Source organism: Mastomys coucha, unplaced genomic scaffold (assembly GCF_008632895.1).
Source record: "Mastomys coucha isolate ucsf_1 unplaced genomic scaffold, UCSF_Mcou_1 pScaffold19, whole genome shotgun sequence".
Classification (NCBI taxonomy): domain Eukaryota; kingdom Metazoa; phylum Chordata; class Mammalia; order Rodentia; family Muridae; genus Mastomys; species Mastomys coucha.
In genome coordinates, this window is record NW_022196901.1 from 16,848,198 (window position 1) to 16,868,524 (window position 20,327).

The 20,327-nt window shown below is 40.5% G+C and overlaps 1 protein-coding gene across 2 annotated transcripts in view; it reads right to left on the reverse strand.

Moving 5' to 3' along the window:
* The window catches only part of Reln (reelin), a 457,134-nt gene that overhangs the window by 279,790 nt on the left and 157,017 nt on the right, over positions 1–20,327 (reverse strand). For both annotated transcript variants that reach the window (XM_031380095.1, XM_031380094.1), the window contains exon 4: positions 4,026–4,096. In XM_031380095.1, the coding sequence (XP_031235955.1) occupies positions 4,026–4,096 (71 nt within the window). The remainder of the gene's footprint in view (positions 1–4,025; positions 4,097–20,327) is intronic.

Below are 20,327 nucleotides of genomic sequence, written 5' to 3' on the forward strand. Positions count from 1 at the left end.
GAAAAAAAAAAAAACACAAGAACGTCTCATTAGATGCTGAAAAAAACCTTTGACAAAATTCAACATCCCTTCATGATAAAAGTCTTCGAGAGATTGAGGACATAAGGTCTACACCTAAACACAATAAGAGCAATATACAGTGAGCTGATAATCAACATCAAGTTAAATGGAGAGACTCAAAGCATTCCCACTAAAATCAGGGAAAAGATGAGGTGTCCACTTTCTCCCTATTTCTTCAATGAAGCAATAAGGCAACCAAAGGAGATCAAGGGAATTAAAATTGGAAAAGAAGAAGTCAAGATATCACTATTTAAAGCATATGATAGTATACATAAGTGAACCCCAAAATTCTACCAGAGAACTCCTACAGCTGATAACTCCTTCTGCAAAGTGGCTGGATATAAAATTAACTTAAAAAAATCAGTAACCCTCCTTTATACAAATGATAAACAGGATATGAAAAGAAATTTGAAAACAACACCCTTCACAATATAAAATATTTTGGTATAACTCTAATCAAGCAAGTGAAATATCTGTATGACAAGAACTTCAAGTCTCTGAAGAAAACAAATGAAGACCTCAGAAGATGGGAAGATCTCCCATGGTAGGTTTAATACAGTAAAAATGACCATTTTACCAAAAGCAATCTAAATGTAATTTAATATAATTTAAATGGGATTCAATGTAGCTCCCATCAAAATTCTAACACAATTCTTTACAGACCTTGGAAGAACAATTCTCAACTTGATATGAAAAAATAAAAAACTAGGATAGCTAAAATAATCCTGCACTTCTGGAGGTATCACCGTCCCTGATTTCAAGCTATACTACAGAGCAACAGCAATAAAACCCACATGGTATTTCCATAAAAACAGATTGATCAATGGGATAGAATTAAAGACCCAGAAATAAATACAAACACCTACAGACACTTCATTTTTGACAAAGAAGCCAAAACCATAAAATGGGAAAACGGAAGTATCTTCAACAAATGGTGCTATTCCAACTGGATGCCTGCAGGCAGAAGAATACAAACAGATCCACATCTATCACCTTGCCTAAAACTCAAGTCCAAGTGGATCAAAGGCATCATCATAAAACTAGCTACACTGAATCTAATAGAAGAGAAAGTGGGGAACAGCCTTGAATGCATTGCTACAGGAGACAACTTCCTGAACAGAACACCAACAGCTCAGGCACTAAGATCAACAATTAATAAATGGGACCTCATGGAATGAAAAAGCTCCTTTAAGGCAAAAAACACTATCAATGGGACAAAACTACAGAATGAGGAAAAAAAATCTTTTACCAACCCTACATCTGGCAGAAGGCTAATAGACAGCAACAACCCAAATTATCCTATTAAAAAATAGGGTTCAGGGCTAAACAGGAAATTCTCAACAGAGGGATCTCTAGTGGATGAGAAACAAAGAGAAATATTCAAAGTCCTTAGTCATTAGAGAAATGAAAATCAAAATAACTCTGAGATTCCATCTTACACATATCAGAATGGCTAAGATCCAAAACTCAAAAGACAGCACATATTGGCAAGGATGTGGAGCAAGGGGAGCACTCCTCCACTTCTATTGGAAATGCAAATTTGTACAACCACATTGGAAATCGGGCAGTTTCTCAGAAAAATTGTAAATAGTTCTAACTCAAGACCCAGTTATACCACTCCTGGGCATACACCCCAAAGATGCTCCACCATACCACAAGGACACACATTCAACTATGTTTATAGCAGCTTTATTTGTTAATAGCCAGAAACTGGAAACAACCCAGATATTCCTGAATTGAAAAATGGGGAAAAAGTGATATATTTTCATAATGGAATATTACTTAGCTATCAAAAACAAGGGCAAATAGATGGAACTAGAAAATGTCCTGAGTAACCCAGACCCAGAAAGATAATACATGGTATGTACTCACTTATAAGTGAATATTAGCTGTAAAGTACAAGCTAACCATGCTATGTTGCATAGACCCAAAGAAGAAATGAGGGCCCAAGGGAGGATGCCTGAATTTCGCTCAGAAGTAGAAATAAAATAGACATGGATGGAGAGAGGGAACTGGAATGGAGAGGGGCTGGGGAGGGGAATAAGTAATGGGGATTAGGTGTGGGGAGAGTGGAAGTGGTGAATGGGAGGGGTGGGAGAGAGAAGGGAAATCAGTTGAGGGACATCTCTGGGACAAGCCTGAGACCTGGAAGGATATGGGGGTGACCCAGCTGAGATTTCTAGCAGCAGGGGCTATGGAGCTTGAAGTGACCACCTCCTGTAGCCAGGCAAGACTTTCAGTGGAGGAGAAGGGGACACTGTTCCACTCACAAAAACTTTGACCCCAAATATGCCCTGCCTACGAAGATATGCAGGGGTAAAGATGGAGCAGAGAATGGCCAACCAATGACTGACCCAACTTGAGAGCTACACCATGGGAGAGAGCCAACCCCTGACACTATTAATGATACCCTGCTATGATTGCAGACAGGAGCCTAGCATAGTTGTCCTCTAAGAGGCTTCATCTAGCAGCTGATGGAAGCATGCAGAGACCCACACTCAAACATTAGGCAGCGCTTAGGGAGTCTTGTGAAAGAGTCAAGAGAAAGACTGAGGGACCTGGAGGAGTCAAGGGTACCACAAGAAGACGGACAGACCCAACTAACCTGGAACCATGGGGGCTCACAGAGACTGAACCATCAACCAAAGAGCATGCATGGACTGGACCTAAGCCCTGTACACATATGTAGCAGATGTTCAGCTTGGTCTTCATGTATGAACACCAGCAACTGTCTTGGGGCTGTCTCTGACTTGGAATCAGTTGCCTGCTCTTGGATCCTTTTCCCCTAGTTGTACTGCCTTATCTGGCCTCAGTGGGAGAGGATGTGTTTAGTCCTGGTAAGAATTTGATGTGCTAGGGTGGGTTAGTACCAGGGGAGGGGGTGTTCCTCTTCTCTAAGGAGAAGGGGAGAGGGGAGTGGGAGAAGGAGGATGGGAAGTCGGGACTGGGAGGAGACATGGGAGGGGGTTGCAATGGGGATACAAAGTGAATACATAAATATACTAATGAAAACATTGTGTGCATGTAAATACTATTATATAAGATAGGGTTTCCGCTCACTCATTGAGAATTTTTTGTATTAATTTCCTTAGCTTTTTATTTTATTTTAAATAGTCCAATCCAATTATAGTACAACAGATTTGAACTTGTAAGGCTTAAGAGAGTTTAGTCTTAGAGACTAGTAAATGTGAATTGGACATATCTTTTTTGACATTACACATGTTTTAGAATGTTGATGTTCCCTGCTTTAAGGTATTCTACATTTTCAGTAAATATTTTCATAACAGAAGAAATTTACACTGTAATGGAATTCTTGAGTCGGCCTATTAAGATATATTTTAATGTCTGCATTCTTGAAAGTCATGGAAAAAAAGTTAATTTAACCAAAGAATATAGATCACAGGTTTCTGAAATTCTGGAGGGAGGTTTCATGAGTGACAAATCTGTAAGCAAGTAATTAGAATTTTGATAGCAACAATTTATCAAACACCACATTGTTTAGATGCAGCCACACTGATTATGTCTATCCACAGACACAGGCATATAAGCAGCTCATGATATGACCAACTAAAGTAAAGTCAGAGATACTGGAGGGTAAAGTAATTATCAGAAACACGTTTGGCTAGAAGCTTAAGTGACAAATTAAAGGGAATGAATTTTTGTACAGTTTCACTATTATTATTAAAATTTGTCACATCGAGGACAACTAAAAGTGACTCAGAAAAAATATTATGAAATTATAAAATTTCTTTTGGTTCATTCACTCACAGTGAATATGTTCAGATGTCTGCTAGCTTTATCAATAACTAATGAATAGTGAATAGGGCTATGAACTGGTAAATAACTCAATTTTAAAACATCATGATAAAGTAACATTAATGAAATGATAGTTCAGTGTATAAGCCAGAGGACCCCGCCATGAATAATGTTGACACAACTAACATAAGCAAGTTGGGGTACCTTACCTCCTTGCTCACACAGCTGCTGGGCCAATGCGTCTTTGAAAATCACCTGGCCCCTGTGTGTTGCAGTAGCCCTGGAAAGAGAGTAGGAAACAGTTCATCCAAATGCTGTAATATGGTTGATACTAAAGTATTTTTTAAAATAACTTAAAATCTACAGATACAATTCTTCTTTTTTTTAAAAGTTTCTTTTCTTTTCTTTTCTTTTCTTTTTTTAAAAGATTTATTGATTATATGTAAGTACACTGTAGCTGTCTTCAGAAACTCCAGAAGAGGGCATGAGATCTCATTATGGATGGTTGTGAGCTACCATGTGGTTGCTGGGATTTGAACTCAGGACCTTCAGAAGAGCAGTCGGTGCTCTTACCTGCTGAGCCATCTTACTAGCACCCTACAATTCTTGAAATAATAATGTAAGTAAATGACAGAATGAATGCTTAAATAAAATCCCCTGGGCCAACTGCTACCTTCAGGTCTTGCTTTATAAAGACGTTGTAATATTTGATGGCTTATTCTGGACCAGCAGGTGTGAGCAAAGTCTGGATGGAGATGTGGCAAGGATGCTTATCAAGTTATCTAGACACTGATGCTTACCAGTTCTCCCATACTGATACTGTAGAGTATTGGATCAGTATGGGAGGCAGATCCTCCTGAAGTCCTTTTGGAGTTTTGAAATAATGGTCACTCTAGGATGGAGAGTTAAGGCTACCACTCCTGGGCATATACCCAGAAGATGCTCCAACATGTAATAAGGACACACACTCCACTATGTTCAGAGCAGCCTTATTTATAATAGCCAGAAACTGGAAACAACCCAGATGTCCCTCAACAGAGGAATGGATACAAAAAATGTGGTATATCTACACAATGGAATACTACTCAGCTATGAAAAACAATGAATTCATGAAATTCTTGGGGAAATGGATGGGCCTGGAGAATATCATCCTGAGTGATGTAACCCAATCACAAAAGAACACACATGGTATGCATTCTCTGATAAGTGGATATTAGTCAAGAAGATCGGAATATACAAAGTACAATCACAAACCATAAGAAACTCAAGAAGAAGGAAGACCAAAGTGAGAATACTTCGTTCCTTCTTAAAAGGGGGAACAAAATACCCATGGAAGGATTTTCAGGGACAAACTATGGAGCAGAAACTGAAGGAAGGACAATCCAGAGACTGCTCCACCTGGGAATCCTTCTCATATTCAGTCATCAAATCCAGACACTATTGTGGATATCAGCAAGTGCTGGCTGACAGGAGCCTGATATAGCTGTCTCCTGAGAGGCTCTGACAGTACCTGACTAATACAGAAGTAGAGACTCACAGCCATCCATTGGACTGAGTACAGGGTCCCCAATGAAGGAGCTAGAGAAAGAACCCAAGGTCTGCAGCTCGTTAGCACGAACAACAATTGAACTAACTAGTACCCTCAGAGCTCCCAGGGACTAAACCACCAACCAAAGAGTACACATGGGGGACTCATGGCTCCAGCAGCATATATAGCAGAAGATGACTGAGTCAGTCATCAATGGGAGGAGAGGCCCTTGGCCCTGTGAAGGTTCTATACCCCAGTGTAGGTGTAGGGGAATGCCAGGGCCAGGAAGTGGGAGAGGGTGGGGTGGAGAGCAGGGGGAGGGGGGAAGGAACAGGGGATTGTTTTAGTTTGGGGTTTTTGTTTTTGTTTTTTTTTTTTTCTTATTTTATTTTCTTTTTCTTTTTTCTTTTGGAGGAGAACTTGGGAAAGGAGATATTGTAAATAAAGCAAACATCTAATAAAAAAATTGATATTAAAAAAAAAAAGAATACTTTCCCCAAACATGGGCTAGTCAGAGCTTTTGTAATTAAAACACATCTGTCAGAATAAAATGCACCTCCCCACTTCTGGGCGTAACTCAGCATTGCAGAAGATTTGTACCTTTCTCTTCTCCTAAACAGAGCTGTACATATGGAACCCTGAAAACCCAGCTTCTCATAGCACATTTGTTATTCAACAGCTATAATTGGAAATGTCTTAGTAAAGGAAGAATGACTTGTTCTCTACATGTGAACTGATTTCTCTTCAAAAGAATTATTTTGAGGTGAAATGTATTTTCTAAGTGAAATTAGAGCAGAAAATCATGTTTCCTTGAGAAACTTCGTTTTTTAGAAAATAAGTCATACAAAAATACATTTACTGTCTAAAAACATATGAACATTAAATCTTTACTCTTGCCCAACTCATGCTAGGACAAAACTAATTTGATTCTGCCGACATCTGCTGGAGATGGATTATAGACAGCACACTGGGCTAACTCCTGAAAGGACAGACCTGTCCTAACTACCCCGCCACAGGACAACCTTTGGTCGATATCTCCATCTTTGCTGGATTCAATAGGACCTCCTAGCTCCTGACATCCTCCATTTTGGCTCCACATGGATGAACCTTCCTCCTTCATGCTGTGGGCCTTTCTGATTTCTGTCCTCCATGGAACTGTTCCTGTGCCCCCATGTCACTAAATCAAATTTCAACTGGAAATAATGATGGCACCTTCCATGCTGAAGTGTTAATAGGTGATATGGCGCCATGCTAACATTCTACAGCAGAGCCACTATGAAAAGGATACCTTAATTACCACTCACGCGCGCACGCGCACGCGCACACACACACACACACACACACACACACACACACTCACACTCACACTGAATGTAGAGGGGAGACAGAATGGGTAAGGAAACTCACGAGTAGTCTTCAGCTCACAGCATATGTGAAGCTTGCAAGGGGTGTGAAGTTCTTGTTATATATTAATCATTATCAAAATGACTTTAAGGAAATATTACAATCTTTCTGTGGGTATTTGTGTGTATGTGTTTATAAAAATGCATGTTTTCTTTACTTTCATAAAATTGAAAATGAGGCCTTAACATTTGGCTAATCCGAGTTACAAACATATCCTATGGAGTCCTTAATCAGTACAGGTTTTCTGTCCAGAGACAAAGTGGTGACTTTATTTCCCTCACGTATTCTTCAAATCAATTGAACTAAGTGCTTCTGAGATAGATTTCCCATCTATTTCTAACAGTAACGCAGCATCCTAATTGTAAACATATAATTTGAAAGGCTATTTTCTGAAATCACTAACTAGCAAGAGGACTGCTACAGTGCATGGCACTTAAGAACTGTTGCAAGCTGGCAGTTAATATTCCTATTAGAGTTGTGCTTCTTGTGCACAGAGTTAGCACGAGGCCACTTGTGCTCTCCAGAAACAGCGCTGAGGTGAGAGGCCTGCAACAGAAGCCCCTCCAGCCCCCCAGCTCTGTCTCAGCTGTGAGAAGCCTCAGGCTGCACGGTGTCTTGTGACATCATACTGCTCGTCCTGCTGTTGGGTGGCCTCGGGTCTGGGATGTAATACCTTATCCGTAGCTTTACTTCTGCATCTTTGGTCCAGTGAACAATTTCATAGACAGCACATACAGAGTAACTGCAGCTGAATAAACCTTTGAGTTCATCATCTAAGCAAAGTTTCTATTTTTTTAGTTTTTTTAAGCCTATAATCTGTCTTTTAAAAGCTTATTAAATGTAGTTACAAAGGCAATTTCCATGCAAATACATAGGTGCTTTAGGCATAGTCTTAGGTTCTCTACCCTCCCTCTTCCCCATCCTTCCCCCCTCTGCTGCTGTCCTGTGCTCCACCTGACAGTCTGTTTTCATGTGTCCTGTACATACATGATTTCATTTTTCCATCATCTAGGACCCAAAATTAATAGAAAAGCTGAATTGTTTGTTATTGTCAGAGACTGACTTAATTTATTTAGTGTGACTGTTTTCTGTCACATCCATTTATCTGCAAACATCATAACTTCCCTCTTCTTGATTTGTGGGAAGAATTCCACCCTGTTTATAAATGGTATTTCCCTTCCCCAATCTTCTACTGATGGACACCTAGGCTGGGTTCAGAGTTTAACATCTAGGAATGTGCAAGTATCTCTGTGGTACAGAGAACGCACACACACACTCCACACACAACTCACACACACAGATTCACAGACACACACTACACCACATCAACACACACACAAAATAGACCTACAAGCATATACATCACATATCACACACACACACATACACACACACACAACTCAGACACACAGATTCACAGACACACACACTACACCACATCAACACACACACATAATAGACATACAAGCATATACATCACATCTCTCTCTCTCACACACACACACACACACACACACACACACACATACACACGACACACACACACACACCAAAAGAAATCTACATAACTTGGGTAACAAATGAGCTAATAAAATGCACAGACAATTTTTAAAAGTACAAATAGCCAAGAAATAATAATAATAAAAAGAATATTCAGTAGCACTAGCCAAAGAAATGCTAGTGAAAACCATGCTGTTGTGATTGCACCTTACCCCAGTCCAAGATGGCGATCAGCAAGAAGACAATGGTAAATGCTGGGGAAGTTGTAGACACTACTGGTGTGTTAAACTACCTGTAAGAATATTAACTAGTTCAGCTTCTATGGTCGTCAGTATGGATGTTTCTCAGAAAACTAAAAACAGACCTGTCATATGACCCAGCTGGGTCATATGATGCCTCTCCTGGGTATTTACCCCCCAAAAAGCCAAAACTTAATTAGCAGTGGTTCTCATTCATCAAATGCATATGGAATTCCAAGGCAGAACACTTGAGCTCTGGCTTTGAAGATGGCCCTCACTCCACACGGCCTGCATAGTCAGTTCCTTCCATCTTCCTGAGGTATTTTAATGGCCGTAGAGCTACTAGCCCTCAACAGCATATAAATAAGGAACCCTAGGGCCTAATGCAGGTCATACAGTCAGAACTCCTGTAGGAGTCTCCCTGGAGTCACAGGAGGGAGATGCTGCAGGAAGTGCTTGGGGCACTGGTCCATCCAACCTGGGCTGAGTATGCTCTCATTAGCTAATGCCATTCAAGAAAGTGGCTCAGTAATTAAAGACTTACCCCTTAAGGAGCACCGCATGCCATGTGCTCTATGCAATTACCCTGTGTTCTTTACTCTGGAAAATCAATAGCCATAGCAACAATAATTTAGCCAGTATATATCATGGTTATTATTGTTATTATTATCATCATTATTATTATTTGTTTTGGTTTTTCGAGACAAGGTTTCTCTGTGTAGCCCTGGCTGTCCTGGAGCTCACTCTGTAGACCAGGCTGGCCTTGAACTCAGAGATCCACCTGCCTTTACCTCAACAAGTGCTGTGATTAAAGGTGTGCGCCACCACTGCCCGGCTTATCAGGGTTATTACTGTAATATTCTTTTAGAATTAAAGTTTGCCGCCTGCTAAGCACTGTTGTTGGGGTGTGCAGGAATCAACTCGATTGATCCTAACAATACTCTGGTAAGGAACGTCAAATTCTTCTCATTTTCCTGAAACATGGACCTTCACATGATTTTAAATGTCACAAAATTGGAGGTGATGTCAGATTTCAAGGCCAGGCCTTCTATGTGTTGGATCCTTCTTCTGAGCACCACGTTGTTTCCACTAACCTGAGGTTACAGTGGCTTTGGCTTCTCGCTGAGGCGGAGCCCTCTTCCAGGGTCTGCCCTTTAAAGTCCTATCTGCTTGTGGTTTGGGCCCTGCAGCAATCCTTCGGGACTTGTAATGTAATCTTCTGGATAAGCCAGCTCACTTTCTGCTTCTAGTTACAATCTTGGCCACAAAGCTAGCAATGAGAAGAAATTTATCTTTCAAAATACCAGTTCTATATGGCTTCATGTCCATTCAATCCTAGCATCCAGAAGGCCAAAGCATATGACTGCTACAAGATGGAGGGTATCCTAAGCTACACAGTGAGTTGTCGGCTAACCTGTGCTACACGGTGAGAATTTGCCTCAAAAACAACAAACAAGCCAATATTAATATTAACACTTTGCAGTTCTCCATTCTCAACCACAGCACCTGTGCAGGCAGACACACGATCACCTCAGTGCCATTCTCTTTATAAACCTTCAGGACACCCCAATGGCATGTTCACATGGAAATGGCTTACCCAATCATGGGAGCTTCCAGGTCTGCAATGTTAGCATCTTATCTTGCAGAATGGTGTAAGCAGACACCCAGGAGGCAAAGGCTCCCACAAGATGCCCCCTCTGCCCTGACACTAGTAACAGTGGCATCAAGCCTACTTAGAGCATGTTTAGATCTATAAAATTGTTTGAGGTAGTCTGATTTTGAGTAATCCACAGAAATGTATGTATTATAATATAGATGCACATACACACATAGACTTGAGAAATGTTAAAAGATTTAAAAGATTTAAAAGACCTTGAGAGGCAGGTCCTCTAATTTTTAATCCACAATATATTTTAAGAGTAGATACCCATGACATACAATAACAAGCCTTATTCACTATATCATAATTGTTATTTTAATATAATTTATAGTTTCTCTTGGAGGAAAGTTCATCAAATCTATGGTACTAATAACTATGTTGGTACTATTTGCACTCAATTTTGTATAATTAGCAGTAATTTTCTCAGAGATCAGAAAATATCCTTATTGTTCAGGGTTCTGGAGTATAGACCAATTTTCCTAAAATGTTTCTAATGAGTACTTATATTCTCAGAAGACACATAGATCCTAAAGCAAGCCTGCCAGGAAGAGTCTCTATTAAATAAGTCATTTTAAAATTATGTTTGGCTGTTCAATTCCATTATCTGACAAACTATAGATCCTCCAAATGAAGCAGTTCATTATAATCAGCACATTCAGATTTTAAAATAGCTCGTGCAGTTATTTGGAAAAGAGCATGAGATACCCTCATCTTAACTGAACGGGGCTAGCTGCTGCCCAAGGCACCTGAGCACGAAGTGGATATACTTTGTTCTGGTCTCTCTCTGCATTGAGTAGGACCAGTTTTAAACACCACGAGCTGCCAAGCATGTGCTACTAGACTGTGTACAAGTTCTTTAAACATTCTAGCGTTCACACTCCCCGTGTGTGAAGAAAGAAATAACTTGAAATAACTACTGTCACTTAAAGATATTAATACTCATTCCTTAAGTCTTTCCAATAGAGTTTTAAGCTTCTGAAATAGGAGAATCACTAATTTTACTCCCTCCCCCTGCAAGAACCCAGCTATAGTGACTTGAACACAGAAAGAACTCAGAACTTTCTATGTGCATTATTGCCATCCAATAATTACCAAAGAAGGAATGCAGAAGATGTTTAATAGGATTATCACAGACTCCTAAGATTTGCAAGAGTTATTTATATGTAAAATGAATCCACTTGGTCACAACAACCTGAAGAATAATAGCAGCTGCCTCCTCTTAAAATGGAGGACGATGGTGGTTACTTCTGCTTCCCCCATGAGGTGTGACATGCCCTGCTTCACAGCTGGAAAGAATATTCATTAATCAGCTTCATGAAGTCAACTTCATATAATATGAGCATGCTAAACCACTGCCAAGCTGCAGTTTACAACATACATGGAATGAATGAATACATCGAATGAAAGTCATCTGAATTTGATAAAATACTTCAAAGGAATCAAAGCAAAGCCATTTTCAAATTACAGCGCTTTCTAATTTGAGGGTACCGATTTCTGCTGACTCTTCAGAAGATTGATGTAGTTTTCCTATTAATGTGTGCTCATGTGTACCTGCATGTGGTTTTGTGCACCACATAGGTACAGGTGTCCACACAGGCCAGTGGTGCCAGATTTCCCGGATCTGGAGTGGTCATGCGGCACCTGGTGTGTGTGAGGGAATGAGGGAACTCCTGCAGAGCACTCAGGTCCTCTGCCAGATCAGTAAGTGCTTAACCAAGCCACTTCTCTACCTCCTTCTCTAGGCTAAATAAACAACAAAAATGCCTCACAACACATAAACATGACTAATGTAGACTTCAGAGAGAAAAGATTTTTATTTGTGACTTTTAAAAGGGGGGATTATTTATTTGTCTCCACGGTCTTGTCTTGTTCTTTTAAAAATCACTGTCTTGCTATGTAGCCTAGACTAGCCTCAAACTCAAGGCCCTGTTACTTAGTTTCTGTGAGTCTCCTTTTCTTAACCTATAAGATCCTATAAGAATCCCCCACCACCTTCTGCAGTCTCTTCAGTGCTGGGGTTAGAAGGCATACATTGTGGACATTTTGTAAGTTTTTTTTCAAATTTTCATTGTTCTGTTATTGCTAAGCCATAGAATTGTTTCCATCTGTCAAACTGTTCAATGTTTTCTATCCTAGAAAACAACAAATCTCAGTGTGATGATTATTATCCAGTAATCCCAATGTCTGTCTGCCCCTAGTGACCACTACATGTTCTGTTTTCAAATCAAAGCATAATTTATAACTTAGCAAGACACAGAAAATAATTGAAGCAACCACTTAAGTACATACTAAACATAGATATTTTAATAATTAAATTAATAATCATTTAAGTAACACACAAAAAATAATTTTGTGTTGAGACAGCCATGTAAAGTATTGAGTTTCCATGTCCAATCAATAAAGAGAAAGGTACCAGTTTCACACAGGAAGCATAGGGCTTTTATTCAAGGTCTGTTGTTTATTCAGGCCCTGTGGCTTAGCTTTAGTCAGTCTCCTTTTCTTAACTTACAAGGTAAGTTGACAGGATCTGGTGTATCCCAGTCTGGACTCAAGCTCACTATATAGCTTGAGGATATAGGTTGAGGATAGCCCTGAACCTCTGGCCCTCTTGCCTGTATCTTTCCAGGTACACAGAGCAGAGGCATTGACACCTTAGCTTTATGCAATGTTGGGAACAGAACTCAGAGCTATGTTAATGTTAAGCAAGCACATTACCAACTGAGCTCCATCTGCAGCCCAAGCTGGATATTCTAAAGTTTAAACAGTAGATTTGTAATGAGAAGACAGGAGCTTGCGCATAACCAAGGTTTGTACTGACCTTACCCAAGCATCTGCTTTGTGATACAGGACTGCAAAACAGATACTTCTTATTTTTCAGGGTGGACCTACTCTGTGAAAATTTCAGTAAAAATAAAAGGCATTATGGTAATGATATTTTTATTGATTACTTCAGAAGTTATTGGTACAATATTGAAGGCGAATGAAAAATAAAAACAAAATCTCCCTAGACAAAGAAAATCTATTTTGTGAATCAAGAGTGAAAGTGGAAATATTGTGAAATGTTATATGTCAAAGCCAAAGCCAATGGCAGGTTGGATGCAAATTCTAGTCTTGGTAGTCATCAGAAATTAGAAGAGTGAATCTTGGCCAGAAATCCTGCCATAGTATATGGGTTTTCCTTCATCAGTTAAACATTTTGGAAATGTTCCCCGACACATGTCAAGAAATGTTTTTCCATGGTGATTCCAAATCCAGTCAAGTTAACAATGAGGATGGAACATTACAGCCCAACCTGACACCCAACCACATCTGTTAAATCACATCATCATTCTCCTTTCCCCCAGGCCTCATTTTCAACTCATAATGCAAAGTGCATTAGTCCGTCTTGAAAGTCCCCATGGCCTTTAGCAGCTTGGCCAATATTAAAAGGTCTAAAGCCATTCTGAGACTCAGGACAATCAATCTCTTTAACTGTGAGCCTCTGTAAAATCATAGAGTAAGTATTCTCTTTCCAAAACGAAGGAATGGGAGCATAAAAATAAAAGCAGAGCGAGTCTGAGGCTAGCAGGGAAAACACAAAATCCCCAGTCTGCACTGGGGACTTGTGATGGACTCATTTGGAGTCCAAAGTAGCTACATGGCTTTGCTCATTGGGGTCTGCAACCAGTAGCACACATAGCCCCCTTCCAGGCGGATCTACTCCGTGCCTGTAGCTTTCTTCAGCGACTGTCTCATGATCTCAAATTCAATGTGTGTGTGTGTGTGTGTGTGTGTGTGTGTGTGTGTGCATGCAGATATACCACTCTTCTGGGTTTAAATTCTGAAATCAGTTTGTAAAAAAGATGCCTCCCTCCAATAGAAAAACAAAAAAGAAATTAAGTGTTCTTAAATTGGCGACTGAATAAAGAAAATGTGATACACACATACACACAATGGGATGCGAGTCAGCCTTATGAAAGACTCCTTGCCATTTGTGATGAGAGGAGGGGAATTGGAGAACTTTATGTGAAGTGAAGTAAAGCAAGCACAGAGACAAACAACTTCTGTAATCACATCTGTAAAAACAAGAAGGCATCAGCACAGGGTGCAAAACAGAACGCTTGCTTCAGAGTCCGGACTGCACACAATGGACAATGGCCATCAGGGTACCAGAAAGTCAGGAAAGGGAGGGAAGGTTAAAAAGGAAAATCTACTGCATAGCACAGTGACTGAGCAAATCGTCATCACAGAATTGCTTACCACAGAGATGATATATGATATGATAAATATCTTAACTGACTTGCTTTAATTATTCCATGGGGTATGTATAGGCTATATAATCACTTTGTACCCCAAATACATACAATTATAAAATGCTATTATTATTGGAACAGTTAAAATGAAGAGAGGAAGACACCAAAGCTCTACGTTGCACAAGACAGAAGCCCTTCTAGGACCTAACCCTCTGCATATGCTACCCAGCTGTCGTGGTCTGAATATGCTTGGCTCATGGGAAGTGGCACTATTAGGATGCGTGGTCTTGTTGGAGGAAGTGTGTCTTTGTGGGGGTGGGCTTTGAGGTCCTATGGTCAGGATCTGCCCAGTGCATCATGGAGTCTGCTCCTGGCTGTCTTAGGATTAGGATGTAGAACCCTTGGCTCCTTCAGCACCATGTCTGCCTATAAACTGCCATGCTTCCTGCCATGATGGTAATAGACTGAACCTCTAAAACTGTAAGCCAGCCCCAATTAAATGTTATCCTTTGTAAGATATCCCATGGTCACGGTGTCTCTTCACAGCAATAACACTTTAACTAAGACACCAACCTATGAATTTTGTCACAGTAGCCCAAGCCAGCTATACTGTGATTCAGGCCAGGAAGCAGGAGAGGGTGGGTTGGTGAGCAGGGGGAGAAGGAAGGGAATAGGTTTTTTTTTCAGAGGGGAAACCAGGAAAGGGGAGAACATTTGAAAGGTAAATAAAGAAAATATCTAATAAAAAAAACCAAAAAACAAAGAGAAATGATATTCCACTCCTGGGCCAAAACCTTTATTCTCAGTAAGTCATTTATCTAGACATAAAACAAAATGGCTTCCTTCATCTCTGTCATACACACCTCAGGGGAGACACAGTTTCTAAAGCAAGGTCAGCTGGCTACAGTGTCATCTGAGTATTCTGGATGCTCCCTTAATAGAATTGGAGTTTTTCTTAACTACTGTCATGCTTGTAAACAAAGTATTTGTCATAAGTGTTAACTATTTTTTAACTATGTTTTGAGTAGAGTTCTGAAGATCCAGGTCCTTATCAATCATGGGGAAAACACTTGAGTATGATAAATATTGTTATTTGCTCTGTTTTTCTATTCCTGAGAAATAAATTATTAGAATTTTTTTTTAAAAAGGAAAAGTATACTATTCTCTCTCATTTTAAAAAACAGATTACTTTCATCTGAGTGCATGATCGCTCTCTCTCTCTCTCTCTCTCTCTCTCTCTCCCCCCCACCCTGTGTGTGTGTGTGTGTGTGTGTGTGTGTGTGTGTGTATGCCCATGAAAACCAAAGGAGGGCACTGGATTCCCTGAGGGTGGATTATAAGCAGTTGAGCTGCCAGGCATGGCTGCTAAATCCAAACTTGGGTCCTCTGGAAAAGCAGTAAGCACTCTTCATTGCTCAGCTCTGCCCTAGCCCTTCTCATTATCAGTATGTGAGTGAGCACTCAGCTCCCACCACTTCTGAGGGGAGTGAATGTTTCCAGTCCACCATTTTTTCAGTTAAGTGGTGGTGTGTTACTTAGTTTCCAACCTCCTGGTTATTAGTGAGGGCATTTTACAAGTCCCTGATTACATTGTTCAGCTTTGCAAAGTATCTATGTCCATTCTCACTATCCTACAGATTCTCATGCTTTCCTAACACATTTCCAAGAATTCCTTAGGTGCTTAGGTTATTAGCCTAATGCTATATTTGTTGTTAATAGTTTTAATGAAGTTTATACTTTTGCTGACCTCATACTCTTATATTTTAGGAAAAAATCTTTAGGGGGAGTAAAGGCCCAAAGCCCCGAAGCCTGGTGACCCAACTGTACTCCTGGATCCCACATGGTACATGGAGAGTCCCTCTGACTCACACAGGTACTGTCTGGCATATGCATACTCGTACCAAGACATCAAACAGAAACACACGCAAAACAAATAAAATTAACATCATTATAAAATCTAAAAAAGGAAAAAATGTTTTGTTTTGATGTAATAAGGTGTTTCAATTCCCTCTTAATATGGCTGCAAGATTTCTGTGTTTAGAAGACTTTCTCATTCTCAACTCAGTTGAATGAATATTTATATATACTTTATTGTGGAGGGCTTCTTATGTCCACATAGATCTTATTTTGTTGTGTGAACACTTTGTAGAAATTTGAATTTGTTTTTAATATTTGATCCATGCGATTCTATGATATAAGTTGGTATTTATAAAGTTGCTTTTCTAAAGCATCTATAGAATTCAAATAAGAAGGATAATAATGAACTGGAGACTATTTTCTAATGTTTTCTGACTTGAACATATAAAAACGGCAAGAAAGTGCTCAGTGAGACTTTCAAATGTGAGCACTATGCTTATCTCTTTTTGTTAAATCCAAGTCGACCCAGAGTGCCAGGAGTAATTACAACAGTCTGAGAACAGACTTAAGCCAAGTGTTTGCAAGGGGAAAAGGAATGGTAGGGAACTATTAGCAACCTGAGCTACTCTTTCAAGAAATACTGAATAAGGATGGGTCTGGACCAGCGCCCTGGGGCTGAAAGGAGGATGGAAAGAGCGGATCTGGCATGGGACATGGGACCGACACCTCCTGAAATTACAAAATTATCAAAAAGTTGAAAGTCAAGAAGAGTAAACTTCCAGGAAAAGAGCAGAGCACTGACCAAGTTCAGCTGAAGCAGCCCGGTGGTGTCAAGCCCGTGGCCCAGAGGCCCACCCTCAGCTGAAGCAGCCCGGTGGTGTCACGCCCGTGGCCCAGAGGCCCACCCTCAGCTGAAGCAGCCCGGTGGTGTCACGCCTGTGGCCCAGAGGTCCCACACTCCGCAGGAAGTATGACTTTAATTCAACAGCTCAGAGTGAGGAAGCAAACACTTTTCATGCATGTTTTCTCAGGAAGTAACGGAGAAAGTACACCAAGGAAAACGACCCCAGAATGAAGACAGAGAAGCAATTACTTGTTCAACAACAAAAGGAAAAATGTAAGTAATATATCCCTGATTGTGCAGTGAACTGGAACCCATTAGGTACCTTGGAATGGCCTGGGACTTTCAGGGGAAAAAGGAATTGGAGCATCCTTACTAAACCTAAGGGAAAAAAGTCCATGAGGGAGCAGCAAGTCATATTGAAGGACATCATACAACTGTGTCCCCTAGAGAGACATAGCGTACTTAACTTTGTTCAAGAAGTTAAAGATGAAAATAGTTCTGAAAGTAAAAGAGATTAACTTTTTAATTTAATTTTTTTTTTTTTAAATCAGGGTTAGAAAGTGTTTCAGTGGCAAAATGCCTACAAACATAAGAACTAGGTTTGCATCTTCAGCTCCCACACAAATCCTGGGCAAGGTGGCATGTGTCTGTAAACCCAGCAATGAGGGGAAAAAAGATAGGCATATCCCATGGACTGCTAAGCAGTCGAGGTAGCTAGTCAGTGAGCTCCAGCTTCAACAGATCTTGTCTCAAAAGCCAAGACAGAAAATGACAGAGGAAGAAACCCAGTATCAACCTCTGGCCTCTCCATACACAGACACTTAAAGTCAGTGTCTGCACACAACGGCACAGATGCATGTGTAAATTCACAGCCGTGGCTGTCTGCTCAAGACAGCAGAGATCAATCCACAGAAGAGGCATCATGGAGGGTATGGGTGGGAGCTAGTGAGACCCCACCCGTAGCTGAGTGGGAGCTAGTGAGACCCCACCCGTAGCTGAGTGGGAGCTAGTGAGACCCCACCCGTAGCTGAGGAACCATTGACAACTGACAGATTCAGGGAAAGAAAAGACACTTTTATTTTTTTTTTTATAAGAGTATTCCTCTTTTAGGGAGAAAAGGGATTATAAAGTTGTGGGGGAGGGGATAGACGGTATTTCTGGTAGGAGTTGGCAGGGGAAGGGATGAGGGATAAATAAGATCACATACATTATATAAATGTATGGCATTCTCAATGAATTAATGAAAAAGCCACTTGTCTGGCACAGAACACGCTTCTGTATATAAACTTTAATTGTTTGTCTATGTACTACCAGTGCACATGTGTACTTATCCACAGGAGCACACGCATACCAAACCCCCCAAACTGTCACAAATAAAGTCTTAAGCCAAGATCACTGCACTGGTGAATTCTACACAACTCTGAATGAATAACTAATCTTGCACAATCAATAACATCTTCTAAGATAACAGAGCGGCATCACTTTCCAGTGCTTTCTGTGAAGCCACTCTTATGGGCTGCAGTCCTGGTCTGAATCCAAAGGGAAGATGGCAGAAAGCAAACTGGGGCCTCCTGACTGTGGGTGTGGTGTGGGTAGCTGGCCCCTGTTCCTGCCACAAAGGACTGTCCCCTCCAACGGTGAGCCAAGACAAAGCCTGGTTTCTTAAAGCTGCATTTGGCAGCCATTTTGTCATACGATGTGAGACATACACTGGTAAGAATAAGTACAATGGTAATAATACCCAAATGGACCTATACACTAAGCACAGTGTACCTCAAAAAGCCACCAAACTGACAAACGGACCCTGAAATTCTTGTATAAATGCAAGGACTGGAGGAATCAGAATGATCCTGGCAAAGCAGAGAATTTGTGAACTTGTACTTCCTGATTTCAAAACTGACCATGAAGGTGCAGTTAATAAATCAGTGTGGTACTGACTTAGAAAAAAACAGATCAACTGAGGCTGGGGTGAGCCTGGGAACATGAACACAAGTCCCGGCACCACATAAAAGCCTGATTATGGCAGTATGCATGCACAGTCCGAAGGTTGGAGACATAGAGAGACAGGAGAATCCTGGGGCTTGCTGGCCAGCTAGACTTCCCTAAGGAATGAGCTTCAAGTTAAGTGAGGGAGTCTGTCTTAAAATATAAAGTAGACAGCAATAAGACTGGTACTCACCATAAACCTCTGGTCCCCACACGTACATATGTATACATATGTTCAGGAACATACAAACACATGCACATAAACAACTGAAAACATATGTTCAGACAAAAAATATCTGTATACACAGATATTCTGAAGAGTATCACAAATAATGGGCAGAAAGCGGGAACAAGTTAAATGTCTAGCAACAGAGGAATGACTGGATAGAATGTGGTCCATCCATAAAATGGAGTCTTCTTCAACTTCAGATAGGGTTGAAGTACTTAATATTCATGATAAAATGCAGAGGGATCATGAACATCCGCTGAATGAAAACAGTCAGTCACATTATGTGATTCTGTTTACATGAAATCTCCAGAGTAGGCAAATGTACATCCAAGTGGAAAGTGATTACTAGTATATACAAGGCTTCTTGCTGAATAAAAAAGTTATTTCCAAGTTTTAAATAAGGACTCTGTAACTTTTTGGTTATACTAAAAGCAACTTCATCATTTCCTAAAAGGTTAGCATTTGTGCTATATTAATTACATCTAAATGGAGTTGTTATTAAAAGCAAAACCCAGAGCTAGGGAGATGGCTCAACAAACAAGACCACCTGCTGTGCAAGTGTGAGCACACTTACCAAGCAACCATGGAAAAAGCCAGGTATGGCTGCACACATGCCTAAAATCGAGCACTCTAGGGAGGAGAGGCTGGAGACAGGAGGATCATGAGAGACTGGCTGCCGCCAGCCTAACTCCAGGTTCTGTGCTCCTCTGGCCTCTGTGCCCACACATCACCAAGTACAACATGGTCCTTCAGTGTGTGCACATAACACACATGTTAATAAATAAAAACATCAAAGTTTAAACACTCTGCAAGACGGACGGGTGTGCTTGGGGATATCTACAACTCTGTGAGGTCAACGTTAAACAGAAAGAAGTGTTCTAATGTTTGCAACATCAGAGAACAAAGCTAAATTGGTATTTGTAAATGCTCTAATCCTTCAATGCTTCATTAAAACTTGCAGCAGGCGGCCCAAGGAAGCCATAAAGCTTCAAATTACAACCAAATTTCAATTAAACTGAAGTTTAATTTCCA